This window comes from Ammospiza caudacuta, chromosome 6 (assembly GCF_027887145.1).
Source record: "Ammospiza caudacuta isolate bAmmCau1 chromosome 6, bAmmCau1.pri, whole genome shotgun sequence".
NCBI classification, from domain to species: Eukaryota; Metazoa; Chordata; class Aves; order Passeriformes; family Passerellidae; genus Ammospiza; species Ammospiza caudacuta.
The window spans coordinates 31,245,794-31,260,379 of record NC_080598.1 but is presented as its reverse complement, the minus strand read 5'-3'; the positions used below and the strand labels follow the sequence as shown (position 1 = coordinate 31,260,379).

The following is a 14,586-nucleotide window of genomic DNA, read 5'->3' as shown; positions in this document are numbered from 1 at the left end:
GGAGAGGGTAAAAATGGCAGTTTATGCTGTGGTAGTGATACCTTACAGATATGCTGGTTTGCTCAGCATGCGTAGGAAATTTTTTTCAGTATTGGAAGAGACAAAGGGGGAATAAAGAAATATTTACTGCCTATTCCCCTAGCTCTTAATTTTCTCTACTTTCTTGCTATAAATTATTCTTGCTTATATCTGTTACAAATATGAAGATTGTGCTGTGCAGCACCAAATATATGGGATTGATGGACAGGAAAATATCTTCCCGTGTTTCTTAGTCTGCTGTCTTTTGTATAGGCCTTTCACATGTAGAGATGGAGGAAAGGAAGAAATATAATTATTTAATACAAAATCTGTATTATTGTAATTTAATTTGTATGCAAATGGAGAGGGTGAATCTTGCCCCTGATGTGATGCCCCTGGGCTACAGTGCACCCAGACTGTTCATCAAGCCCACAGCACTTCAGTGCTGGGAATCGTGGTGCTTAACTTGAGCCACATGAAAATGAAACAGATTTCAGGGTGATTCTTTTGACTCCATCTGTTGTCAGTGAAGGGAGAGAAGAAACTCCAAACCATTAATTCACTCTGCATATCTGAGATCTCTAATTTAAGACAAGCAGAACCACCTCCTTGGGATATTGCTTCATTGACTACTGGAGCAGGAGCCAGACAAGTGGCATAGATTAGGTAACTGACTGCTTAAGACTAAATGTAGGTGGTATTATTTTCCCAGGTGGCAACATTAAATTTAACCTTAAGTTCTTTTTTTCTGTTTCAGTAAGAGGGATAGATGTGAAAATGCATTGTTTTATTAAGTTATGAAAAGATTGATGAAGAATTTCCTGCAATGCAGAGGTAGAAGAGATTATTGAGTGACTTTATTTAGCCTTCCAGCTAATTTTTATTTCTCAGTCAGAAACTGTTCTTTACCATGGGGCCATCTGGTTCAAGTTCCTTCACTGCACTTTTGGATCCAGGGATGAAAGTGTGGCTAAGTGTTGTAGAGACCTGGTAGAAAACTGGTCTCCAGATATGTAATGCTATTTCAGTATTAAAGCTGTACACAATGATTTCCTGTTATTGTGCTTATAGATGACTGACCTCTTAAGATTGTTATAGTAAATATTGTCCAAGGCCTAGCACTCCTGATAGGAAACAAGTTCCATCAGATTTGAGCATCAACATAACTAAAGAGTATCTTCCATCTGAAGTCCCTCTCCTCCTCCCAACAAATTGCAGTTGGTCTTCCCAGCTCTATTTTCTGTCTTGACAAATGGTAATATATGTTAGAGACCTGCTCTAACTTCACAATTTAAGCTTGGTTTTTTTTTCTTGCAAATGCTTAATAAATGATTTTCAGGTGAAATTCAGGAAGCCCTATTTTGAGAGCTGTATTGGCTTCTTCTTTAGTTTGTTTTGGCGTTTTAAAGAGATGTTTCTTGCTGCTTAAATTCCCTCAAAATATGTTTTTTTTTTTAAGCCAGGAATTCCAGCAAGAATTTGGACTTCAGTTCTTTTTTGCTAATTCAACTAAAATTTCATGTATTACTTTTAAACTGCCTAATGCCAGTTTCCCATTTTGTGAAGGATGGTTGTATTGTATTCTCAGAGGTTGCTTGCAAAATTTTTCCATTACTGTGTGAGGTGTTTTTAATGACATGTTGGTGGAAGGCCCTTAAGAAGAGCAAACTGGTTTTGCTACTCTATCTGCTGTTGATAAGAATAACATCTTGTGCCCAGAGTTCTGCTCTAAAATCAATTAAACAAGGCCTGTATACAGAGATTTGAGGGCAATTTTTGTCTTTATGTTCTTCTCCTAGTACCATGAGCTCACGACACTCTGCCAGCCCTGTTGTTTTCACCAGTGCCAGAAGCTCACCTAAAGAAGAGCTTCATTCTGCTACTTCTCCCCAGCTTGCACCTTCTTTCTCCTCCTCCTCTTCCTCCTCATCTGGTCCTAGGACTTTCTACCCTCGCCAGGGTGCTACTAGCAAGTATCTGATCGGATGGAAAAAGCCAGAAGGGACAATAAACTCAGTGGGTTTTATGGATTCAAGAAAGTAAGACTGGTTTGTTTTTTTTCTTGTTTGATCATTTGCTTTAATTGTAAAAGAAACATTTTGGTCTGTGACAGCTCTCTGTAGAGAAGAACTCAAGACTGTTCAATACAATGGTTCATATTCTGTAGAACTTAATCTCTAATCTAGTCTTCTTGGAGTATGGTTTAAGTATTTGATAGTTGGCTAATCTCATTCCCTGTTAACTTGTAAAAGTTGGGGGTTTTATAATTTCTAGAAAGCTCTATGGATTTCAGTCCTATTAAAGCTTATCTTTTCTCGGGACTACTTAAAGGTGACTCAAAATTCTATTTGAGCAAATATTAAAAATCGTCTTATTGTAGAGCCTGAGTTTTACTTAAACCTCTCATCCATGTAGTAGTACCATGCATGTTGTGTATTAACACTGGCATTCCATGTTGCCTTGTTAAATTGCTGCCAGTATCCAGTCTAACTGGCTTAAAACTTAAAGCAAGCCAAGGTATCTCAGCTTTACAATATGCAAGCATCTCTTTTGAAAGAGAAATTGAGAAACAACTTACTGGTGAAAATATTGTTAAGTATGACTCAAAAAGCAAGTAGTTCAGAAAGCCTATTTCAAAGTAATTTATTCAAACCTTCTTGACTGTTACTGAGTCAGGCACAGTATCCCTGGATGATACCAAGAGCTGACTGTCAAAAGGAAATGGTGAAACTTTGTGATAATTACATTATAAAAAGCCAGTTGAAATATTAAAGAAACTTGGTGATTTGCTGCTTATGGGCTTACTGACGACACGTGTTTTTATGTTTGTACAGAATATATTTTATTTTAACGGATTCAGTCCCTTATTGGGAAAATGTATTACATTAACCTTTCAATTATTTAATTGTATTGCTAGTTGATGCTTTTAAACAAGCTTAGTGCTCCCACAGGTATCCACTAAGGTGAGTCTCTGCTATAGTAGTGAAATTTCTTCCATCCTCTGTGCCCTCTACTTAAATACTTTCTTTTAAAAACTTTGAGGGTGCTATAATTCTTGTTTCATTCATACCTCCTGCCCCAGGGCTTTGAGACCTGAATGTGTCTGTTCCATTTCATTTAAGACGTCACCAGAGCGATGGCAATGAAATGGCGCACCCTCGGCTGCGGGCATCGGCAAGAGACCTGCGGGCATCCCCAAAGCGAGCGTCCAAGTCCACTGTTGAAGAGGAGCTGAAGAAGTTGATAGATCTTGATAGCCCAACACCTGAATCCCAGAAGAATTTTAAGGTATGTTAAAGAGAGAGATAGGATATTTTCTATTCTCATCCATAGCAAGAAAATAAAATGCAAGGCAATCCGTGAATTCTTATCATGGACAGAAAATAATCTCTTTGTAGCTGATTACTTCAGAACCAATTTGTTGAAAAGTTTCATTACTACAGTCTCTGCAATATTATTACAACTTTGTGTGCTGATTTAAAGAGACTAATATGCCAAATTGCAAAGAATAGTACTGCTGGGTTATGGAAAATCCTGTAGTGTTGTCTTACATATTTTAACTGTTCTTCTCTGATTGCATCACTAGACAGTGGCTTACTGACAGTACTGAAATTCCTTGCAACAAGCACTTTTATACCTCACTAATCCTGTTACCAAAAATGATCCCTAAACTTAAGCCTATTTTTTTGCAGAATAGTTAGAAACATTTCCTGATGTGTTTCAAAATACGTTGAATAACTTGTAAGTGCATGTATTGATTTTTAGAATCCATAATCCAGAAGAGAATATCTTGATTTCTAGTCTTCATGTACAGCCAGTGCTTGTCATCCAGAGCCCACATTGTTTCCACAGCAACCATGCAGAAGAGAGAGCTGTAACTTCATTTTTTGCTAGTGAAAACCTGAAGTGGCTTGTTAAAGTTTGTAAGTGTGGCTTCCATGCACAGATTATTTAAGATGGTGCATTTGAGGCCAGAGATAAAAAAACTTGTTATTGGCAAGATAACATTTTCTTAGGCTTGTGGTAGTTCTGAGGGGAACTGGGACATGAGTGATGCACACACCTCCTGTTGATTGTTTCGAGCAAGAGAATTGTTCTCATTCCAAAATATCTTCCCAAGTTTGCTGTTTTTCTGCTGTGGGGTTAGCAAATCAGTTCTTACTCCGATCTTTATTTCCTGATTGCATTTTTGATAAATTTCAGCAAGTTAAAAACATTCTGTCACACCAGTAAATTGCATCTTAAAACTAAAATGGCATTTTAAAACCAACTTAATTCTGCCCACTGTATGAATTAGATCTCATTTTACAGAAGTCTTACAGCAAAAAAAAATTTGACTGAATTTCAACCAAACAGTAAAGAAATGTTATGCTTTAGAGACAGCTGTGTTGCTATAGGCTTCATGAAAATCAGAGTCTCTGCTGGTTGGAATGGTCATGATAGCAGCTCTCTGGTACTGGCCTAAGAGTGCAAAACTCCTGGCTACCCCAGCCCTGCTTTCTCCTGTATGGAGCATGGAGGAAGCTGGGCTGATGGTGGATTTAAGACACAAGCTCTCTTATTCATGGGAGTGCTTTTGATTCAAATACTTCTGAAAACCCACAGCAGTGGTGGGTATTCTTGTTGTTCGCTAACAGGAGATTTCTAATTAGCTGGCATTTGCTGGTGCTGGGGCTGCAGTAGGGCAGCCAGTCCTGTGCAACGGTGTAACTCTGGTTTGTGCAGCATTCAGGCTCTTTCTGTATCCATTTCTCTGCTACATATCAGCTCTGGAGTCAGCAATGGCTGCTTGAGATTTCCACTCCAGAAGTTTGAAGGGCATTTAAAAGTAAGAATGTGAAATAGGCAAAAAAAAACTATATATGTTACCTACTTACAACCTCCTTAAAAGCCAATTCCTTCAGTTCTTTTTCTTGTCCATTCTGAAAAGATGCTATGTAAACACTTGTTTTCTTACTTAAAAAAAGTTTTAAAAATTATTTCAAGTTTCTTTATTGATTATTTTTTTCTCATTTCTTTTTATTTGTGTTTATGAATGTATAGTCACACACTCTGTCCTGTCAGTCTCCCTTTCCCAGCACTCCTACCACAAGGCGTGCCTTGCAAAGGACTTTGTCAGATGAGAGTATTTACAGTGGTCAAAGGGAGCACTTCTTCACCTCGCGGGCCTCGCTCCTGGACCAAGCCATGCCAAATGATGTTCTGTTCACCAGCACCTACCCTTCTCTCCCAAAGTCACTGCCCCTACGGAGACCATCCTACACTTTGGGAATGAAATCACTACATGGTAAGTGGATTTCCCATTTTTCGACTTCCAGAGGAATCCTTTGTGAATCATCTTGGGGGAAATGTTTGTTACAGCAATTGGTAGTTCCATCTTTATTTTGCTCAGATGAGGAGAGTCCAGTCACATGACTGAAAATGTAAAAAAGGGACAGGAATTTAATTTTTTTCCCTCCCTTCAGTGGGTATAAGATGGCATGACTGGTCATGCATTTGCCTTGTAGAGGGAGCACAGAAATTTGCCTCACTGGCTGCAAGTTTCTCTCATTTCTTCCAAGAGTCATCTAGATCAGTTGGACCAATGGACAAATAATTTATGCTTGATTATCCACCAGAGAGAACTTCAGGTGTCAGTTCCTTACTGTGGGATTCCAGGAACAAAATTTGATTAGGAAAATGATACAGAAGTGGGTGGACATTTAGATACACAGCTATACCAGATACAGCTTTTATTGTGCCAACTGTTCAATTGTTTTTAAATGAATTCCCGTACATGAATTACTTATTTTAGTTACACAGTTAACCAGAAAAGGTTATTTGTAAAGTGCTGTCAAGAAGACACTCAGCTTTCTTTCATTAGTTTACTGAAAAGTCTCAGTCTGATTATTTGATGGATTGTGTGTCACTGCACGTGAATGTCACAGTGAGAAATGGAATTTTCACAGGTTCCCACTGTACTTCGTAACTGAGTGTGTTTTCCAGAAATAGAGGTAGATCTCAGGGTAGGATTCTGCAATGTTTTCTGAAGAAATACATATCTGCTCTGATTTATTCATGTTTTAGTATGTTTCAAGAGGAAAATGCAAGGCCTATCAATAGATTCAACTCACTCTAGTGGGCCCTAAGCACACTCTGTATTTAGCTACACAGGATGCATTTGACAGTGAAGGCTGATGAAGAAATCTATTTTAAATTCTTTTCATCTGACTGTGATCACCAGGCATCAGTTTTCAGTGTTGAACCTGACATTTTCCTGAGCTGTTGTGTCTGTATAACGTGTTTCTTGCATAAGAGTTAGGAAACTGAGCTCTTTTCATTTCTGTTTTTTATATGCACTAAAATAACTTTGTAGACTTGGTTATGCTTGCAGCTGGATGGAGGATTTGGTTTCTGAGGACTTGGGGGCAGAAGATTAATGATGCCACCAGAGTACAAGTGGAAAGCAGCACTTTGTCTCTTTTCATTTAAATGCTGTATTTTCCAAATAGAAAACTACAAAACCTTCTTTTGTTACCATGTTCTCTTCCACCCTAAACTAATAACTCCTCCTAGCTCATAACCTTTCTACCTCTGTCAACAAAATAAGATTTTCCATTTTCTATAAAACGTAGGGGCTGCATGATAAAAGGACCAGCTATTTGATTGGCACACAAATTGTCTTCCCACACACACTTTGCTGAGAAAAGGATTAAATAAACTAGATATTTAGTACCACAAGTATTTGTTAGCTTCCAGTTACTCAAAATTCTTTAAATTCAAAGATTCTAGAGCACATCCATTTTTTAGAGGAAAAATGTTGAGCTAAAAATGCTCGCATTTGTTCATCTGCCTTAACAATCCAACATTTTTAAAACAAGTAGCTTTTCAAATACTTAGGTTTTTATCTAATTGCATGTATCTTTTCACTAATTAGAAATATTTTCATGTTAACAACCTCCAAAATAACTATTTCAAGAGCTAAGACAAAAATCCTCAGTGTTAATAATACTGAATGTAACAAAATAAAATGTAACAAAATTACATTTAAAAAAAGTAAATACACACAGACACAAAAAAAAAATCATGATTTCTGAGCCAAGAAGTGAATGCAGTGTAACTTTTCTGGTCACTGTTCCCCAGGCAGCAATATGATTTAGCTGAAGTTCTTATGAATTATTTTAGTTATTGAAGTTACATAGTTATTAGGCTATCAAAAAAAAAAAGGGGGGAAGGGGAATTAAACAGCACAACTCAGGCATTTTGGCATTGTATCCTGCCTGTCACACTGTCTTTCTGTTCTGTATGATCCAAGCAGACTCTTTTCCCTTGTCTTCTCAGCAGCTTCCTCCCAATTGCCCAGTCCATCTTCTCACCCCTACATCTCTCTCTACTGCCTACAAAGTTTTCAAAACTTCTTTACATCTTGACAGAGGGCATGAGAAAGGATGCTGCTTCTGAGCTTACCCATGTGACCAGGCATTTCACATTTTTTGGTTGTCCAGCCAGTAAACTGAAATAAAGTAGATAATTCTTGGTTGAAAGTTTGGTGTTGCCCTAATTAGTGGTGAAAATCTAAGTGCTTTACTTCTGTTGTTTTAATTTGCGGAAAAATGACAGGGATTTTGAATCCTTCTTTCAAGCTTGCCAATGCTTTTTTCCATAGAGAGCCCTGTAACAGCTTATAGGTGGGTGTGGCTATTTTTTAGTAAAGATCTGAAGGTTTCACTGAACTGCTGAGAGATGGGCAATGCTCTGGAAGTAATTTTAAGGGTTTTCTTGTTCTGATTCACCTTGGTAGGCTTAATTCGGCTCCATTGGTTTACAAGATGGTAAAGAGGAAGGAAAAAATCTCACAGTTTTGGGTTGGTTTTGGGTTTTTTTTTGGGGCACTTAGCTGAAAAGATGAAGGCAAGTTAGAAAGGAGGTGAATGTGCTGGCTTTAGCAAACTGCTTTGTGAAGGGCTGTATCTGGTGAACTGTAGTTGGTCAAACATTCTTCTGAATTTTGGCTGATCTTGAAAAGTGCTATGCCAGAAAAGTTAAGAACAGGGTATTCAGTATATTAAGAAAGGAATTTTCAGGTATTTTCATGGAGTATATAATCTATTCTGCATTGCTCCAGGAGAGTTTTCTGCCTCAGACAGCTCCCTCACAGATATCCAGGAGCAAAGACGGCAGCCCATGCCAGACCCTGGTCTTATGCCATTGCCTGATTCTGCCTCTGATCTAGACTGGTCAAACTTGGTAGATGCTGCCAAAGCTTTTGAAGGTAAGTTTTCACAATACAACACTTAGGAAGCTGGTCTTTGTGCACACTTTGTTAAGGACTGTGGGTTTGTGTTTGTTTGGATTTATTTTAATCCTGACTTTTAGTTTTTTTGTTCTTAGTTTTCTTCTTAGTCTGAAGCTTAAGCTCATTTAAAATACTGACTGAAGTGTCAAGAGCCTGAAACTTCATATGTAATAGTCAGATACCATTTCTTTATACTGGAATTCCTCAGTGGTATGGTTTGGCCAAATCTTCATGAAACTGGTCACTTTTCATTTCATGTAAAACAGTTGCAGGCAGCTGGTCTGGGAAAAGGCACAAAAGTGCAAAAATAAAGTCATATAGTAGGAGAAAAGCACACTAAATATTGCTTGCTTACTGCACTAGTGAGAAGTACGTCTCGTGCAGCTGCAGTTTGCTACAAGATAATTTGGGAAATACGCCTTGTTGTAAAATACGTTTTCATTGCCTCTGCATACCCTGAAGATGTAGTTTTACATGCAAGTGTTGTTTCATCCTATGGCATTTTCCATCTCCATGACTCTTGGTAAACTGAAGAGAACTGTAAACTGTCTAGATACATTTGAACTTAAAATTAAAACTTAAAATGCAGTTTAGACTAAAGAGAATTTATGTTACTAGAATCCAATGGAAAAATCTAAGTGTGTGAAACAGAAGTGCCCATTCCTAGTATCTGCATAAATGCTGTCCCACCTTCATGGAAGTGTTTTTTCACTTATCTTGAATCTTTTAGACCTTATTCAACACAGTTGGAGAAGTCTGAAGTAATTTGATTTCTTGACTGTTCTCTGGTAGTAGCCTTAGATATCATTAGCACAGTGGGTGTCTCTGAGTGTTTAGAGTACTCGTGTCCTCTGCTCTGTTGTCACAGGAGTTGTAGGAGCAGCTTGGCTCATATTTGAGCTGTACAGTTTTGAAAAGAGTATTCAATGTAAGACATGGTCCTCAAGAGAAGATGAATTTGTAGTGATGTTTTTTTCATCACCACATATGGGTGAAACTCAGGTTTTTAACACATTTCTTTCTGGTTGGCAGTTTCTCTTTAAAGGATCCCCTCATTTTTGGTGTGATTTATTTGACTGTCCTCATTAACCTGAATCCCTCACTTGGTAGGCCCCAGACTCACTCGTGTTTCTCTTCAGAAGTGTGAACACAGTCACTGTGGTCAAGATAACAAACTGACAGCTCAGATGAAGAAAAGCTGGAGTAATGTGTTAGCTGTCAGCTTCAAATCACTGCTATAAAAATACATTCAAATTTGACTTTGAGAAGGATCTCAATATAATTCCATTGGTGTTTGGTTGTTTGGTCTCAGTATCCCAGTCTCTGGTCTCTGACAAGTGCCAGTAGGGATTGACACATACCAAGGAACCTAAATTCTGATTTGTGATCCTGAACACCTCCTCTCCACCATTGATTGGTGTCCTCAGCACAAGCCCCTGAAATTACAAATTGTGGTATCTGTACCAGCTGAAAGAAAAACTGCCTGAATACCTGAGCTACACCAACCTGTACTATAAAAATTTACCAAAGAGAAAAAGACAATACTCTTCTGTTTCCAGTGAGAGCCCAACAGCTGCTGAGGTTAATTTATTAAGCTAAAGTTTTTATATTGCTGTCTGTCACACCATGTGACAGTGTTTTAGAGATGTGTTAGAACATTTGAACAGTTACAGGACAAGAAATACACACACAAGGCAGGAAAGAGGTTTCATGTTTCAATCTGAAAATGTTTTATAAAACATAAGAAAAAAATTTCAGGTTCTGAAAAATTACATGAGTCAAATTGCACACAGTGAGCTTTTCCTTCCTCAAGATAAAGCTATTCTTTATAGAGTGAAAGAAGTGAAATATAGTTGCTAAGTTATTGGGTGGTGTCATGCAGTCATACCCAGGAAGATCTGCACAGTGCTGCTTGTGCCAGAGCCAATACTTTCTGACTCCAGTACAGTGGCAAGCCTGGTGCAAACACTTTCACTGCCAGTTTGCTTCCATCAAGTGGACATTGGTATGACATATCATCACTTTACCTTGCTTGAAACAGACTGAAATTGCTGAAGTGCTGCAGTGTAGCTGTTGTGCTGTGCATGAACAAATAATCATTACTGCTGCCATTGTTTTTCTCTGTATGTTTGCCTTCTCAGTTCAGCGAGCTTCATTCTTTGCTGCTGCTGATGAAAATCACAGACCTGTGAGCGCTGCTTCCAGCAGTGATCAGGCTGAGGACCAGCTTACTGCACAGATAAAGCCTTATACAGGGTAAGTAAATACACCAGATGTGCAGGCTTTCCCAGCTACAAACCAAGGGAAAGAGTAGGGATGTCTTCATTTGGAAGCCATCTCCAGGCTTCATGCAGTAACTCTTCGGAAGTTCTCATGAAGATGGAGTTGGGAGGTGAAAATAAAAGAATTATAAGTCCAGTTGAATCTTTTTGCAGGTTTTTTCTTGTCTGAGATGTTCATGAAACTATCCAAAGCAATGGTTAATTCAAGGCATATACAGTGATTTCAAGTAGAAAGAAGTCAAGTGATGGGATGACCCCAAGTAATCATGAGTTAAATTTGCTCTGTTGTTTAATGTGCTGTATGTGTTCCATGTACTGTTTATTATGTTTATTTTGTGACCCCTTGGTGCACACAAATGCATGCCTTCATAAAGGCACTTGGTATAGACAAAGCTTCTAGCTACCCCATGTGAAGGCAGTAAATCATATCGATACCTGTTCTTGTTTCCTGCTTTCAACAGTAAAGAATCCCCTCCAACTCTTGCCTCTAAAGTGGACCAACTGGAAGGTTTGCTGAAGATGCTGCAAGAAGATCTAAGGAAGGTAAGCATTTCATCTACAGAAGGATTTATATGACATGTATTTAGTTGGTGCTTGGTGGTGCTAATAACTGTGTAATCCTGCTTTGCCATGCCTGAGCCTGTGACAGTCTCATCCTGGTATGAGAAAAAGACATTTCTTTGCTACTTTTCTCAGGCTTCTAATTATGCATGGCTGGGATGGGGTGTCTGAATTTGTAGGCGTTTGATTCCTCTGCTTAAATTAGGAGGGTGATTCACAGTACCTCCACTCCCAATTCAGGTGACACTGCAAAAGGCTTGAAGTTAGTCCATAAAAATGTATCCTGCTGATGAAAAGTTGGCAGTGCTATCTAAACCTGTAATTTCTGCAGTGGAAACTTCCTGTATTGTTTTAATGCCTACTTGGTCCAAGAAGGCTCTGCAGTAGTGAGATGAAGTCTCTTAGCTGGGAAAGTGTTTGCAGAAAGATTCCCTGTCCTTTATTTAGTTAACCATCAGCACTTGTACATACAGAACAGCTCATGGCCAATTTTATTGGACCACCTAGGGAGTCAGCTTCTGTATTGGGATCTAATACAAAGAAATCCTGTTCATGCAATCAGAACATGAGCAAGCAAACATCACTAATGTCCCTTGGATGTAAACCCATGTGTTACTGCACATAAAATCCTTAGAAAGAACGAGACTTACACTCTCTTAAGAGATTCCTGCTGCTCTAGATAGATAGGAAGCATGACCTGAAATTTCTACTAAGATCTCTATTTTTCCTTGGCCTAAGGAAAAAGAGGACAAGGCCAGCCTTCAGGCTGAAGTGCAACATTTGCGGGAAGACAACTTGAGGTTACAGGAGGAATCCCAGAATGCGACTGAAAAGCTGAAGAAATTCACCGAATGGGTTTTCAACACAATTGATATGAACTGAGAACGGTGTACGGGGAAGGAAACTATCTGTTATGAATATTATTACTGGGACTTAAGCTTTAATGCCACCTTAATTATGACATGTGAAAGTATAGTCAGAGCAATTCCCTGTTCTTCATCCTCCAATAACCCTTTTTTGCATCTCTGCGCGCACTCAGAACAATTGCAGATCAACAATCAATGTCTGCCTTTTGTAGAAAAAACAAAGTAAATAATTTTAAAAAGGTAAAATAAAAAAATAAAAGTTTAACTGCTAAAATGTGAATGTCTATTTTTTGCACATTGTCTCTTTATCTGTTATGTACAAAATGATTTGGAGGCCAGGATCAGGCTTGCTGTTCCATCTGCCTCTGTTTCCATTAACTCCTTTCTCTCTGTTTCAGATAATCTGCTTTTCCTTGCAGCTTTGGCAAATATTATGACATCTAGAAAATTAGAAAGAAATGTTTACTTTACTGCTCTTCTAACATTGTTTTCTGAAGTATGCCACAGACAAGGGGATGTAATGCAATGTTTTAGGTGTCTCCTTAGCAAATTGCGCTTGGTTACTAGTGCTACCTTCCCATCCATTGCAGAGAGCGCGTGTCCGTAGTGTATGGTACAGAACAACCAGCATCACAGCTTAGAGAGAGACTAGAGAGGTGAGCCATGGGTCAGGCATATAGTCACGCATCGATTGCATTAGCATTTCTGGTGGCCTTTGTTTCCTGTGGAAACAATGGCTGCAAGTACCTTTACAAACAGCAAAACTAGGCATGCTGCAGTGCATACCACACCAGGCAGGCTGAGACATCAGCAATCCAGCAACAGTGCTCAGTTAAGTACAGCACCCTGCCCTTCCAGGGGAGTCTGGTGCTTGCGTATGTGCAGGAGACTTAAGCTGAAGTTGTAAAGAGATTAAGATTTTTTTTTTTTCTCCCCCCTGAAATGTTACCATGGAAAACCACACAAACTATCACTGTGTACCTGCCCTCCCATTCTGTTTCCCTTGCTTTGTCAAATCATAGAGAGATTTGAGAAATCACAGCAGATTTGAGAAAAGTTTATTCAAGTTGTGTTTTGTTGCATGAGAGATCTTATAAATCCTTTACTATGGAAGATAGAGGAATATGTAAAGGGGAATTAGAGAAGTGTATTTTTCAAAGTACTGGGACAGGATTGGAGCTCTGAAATCCTGAGTCCCCAGTGAAATTGTCTCTCACGAGATTTCCCAAACTGCTTCATGCCAGCAAAGTTGATTTCTTGTTCTTTGAAGGAACAGCTAACTTCCACAACGTGTTACCTCTACAGAAAATACCTTTTAGGTGTCAAAATACAGCTTTTAAGCACCACATTCTGCACAGGCATTGGACTGTGCAGTGTGCTGAGAAACCTTTTCTACTCCCTTCTGAGGATCTAGTTACTACCTTAGTAAATATTGCCTTCCATAAAGTGCAGTGTATTTGGGGGTTAATTTCGAGAGCATCCTCTCACTCCCCTTTTATCACATTCTCAAATAAACAGATTAAAATCACTGGCACAGTCTTGTCAAAGACTTCCATGCTCTCTTCAAATCCCCTTTTCACGATATTTAATCTTGCTGCACACAAGTACACACTACACTTCAACCTCAAACTTCATTTGTGATGCTAATCCCCATGGAGTTCTTCTCTAATGTTTTGTCATGGAAATGGATCTCTTTGGAACTATTTCTGGAGTGCTTTTGTAAAGGTTTAGAATGTCTTGGGTTTTTTAATTACTTGTATGAAGGAGATTTATATAATGCCTGATATTATTTGTAAATGGGAAATATTGCTAACATCTCTGAGCATCCTGAAGTCTTGCTTTTATTCTCTTTTATTTTTAAGTTTGGTTTTATTTTATTTCAAAAAATATTTTGGGACTTGGGGCAGACTATTTATTAGAGTTTTGCAACAGAGTTCTTCTTGTATGATGCCTCTGAAGGCTACTTGTAAAATTCTGACAATAAAACTCATTTTAAAGGTTCTTCTAAACCATTTTCTTGGATTTTGTTGGATTTGTTAAGACTTTCCAGAGTGTCCATTTCTTCCTGGTTTTTTTTATGTACCACTTTTCTCAGTACTTATTGATACAGGAGTTCCATTCTCTATTAGATTCCTAATTTTTATCCCTTTGAAGGCCATTACTTGGTAAGTAAAAAACACTTAATCCCTTGTCTTTTTACTTGTACTATCCGTTTGTTTTGTTTTCCAGATCTCCATCTTTCACCTGGGAGATGACCTTGGAAGTGTTTTGAACAGATGTAGTTTTGGCCCACCGGATCAGCATTCCACACAGCTTAAAAATGTGGAACTAGGTCAGTCTGCAGCAAAGTGTCTTCCAGTTCACTGAATAATTCCCTACAAGGCATGTGGGGAAAGAAAATTCATCTCTTTCTAGCATGAAGTTACTGGACCAAGAGAGCTGTGAAGCAGCAAGAATAAATAGAAACATCTGATGAAAAATTGAGGTTGAATCTTGGAAAGAAAACTAGACGCTGTCTTATTATTTGTAATTGGATCCTGGTAGCTGAACTGGAGAAAGCTTCCTTCAGGTCAAGGAGTTTCCC

The 14,586-nt window shown here is 38.5% G+C and overlaps 1 protein-coding gene across 4 annotated transcripts in view; it reads left to right on the top strand.

Annotated features, from left to right (window-relative positions):
• Positions 1–14,011, top strand: part of SIPA1L1 (signal induced proliferation associated 1 like 1) — a 200,468-nt gene extending 186,457 nt beyond the window's left edge. For 3 of the 4 annotated variants that reach the window (XM_058806878.1, XM_058806877.1, XM_058806876.1), the window contains 7 exons: positions 1,818–2,057; positions 3,141–3,306; positions 5,062–5,305; positions 8,123–8,269; positions 10,435–10,549; positions 11,037–11,118; positions 11,875–14,011. In XM_058806878.1, the coding sequence (XP_058662861.1) occupies positions 1,818–2,057; positions 3,141–3,306; positions 5,062–5,305; positions 8,123–8,269; positions 10,435–10,549; positions 11,037–11,118; positions 11,875–12,018 (1,138 nt within the window). In that variant the 3' untranslated portion in view covers positions 12,019–14,011. The remainder of the gene's footprint in view (positions 1–1,817; positions 2,058–3,140; positions 3,307–5,061; positions 5,306–8,122; positions 8,270–10,434; positions 10,550–11,036; positions 11,119–11,874) is intronic. The other variant, XM_058806879.1, reaches the window with a different exon arrangement.
• The last annotated feature ends 575 nt before the right edge of the window (positions 14,012–14,586 follow it).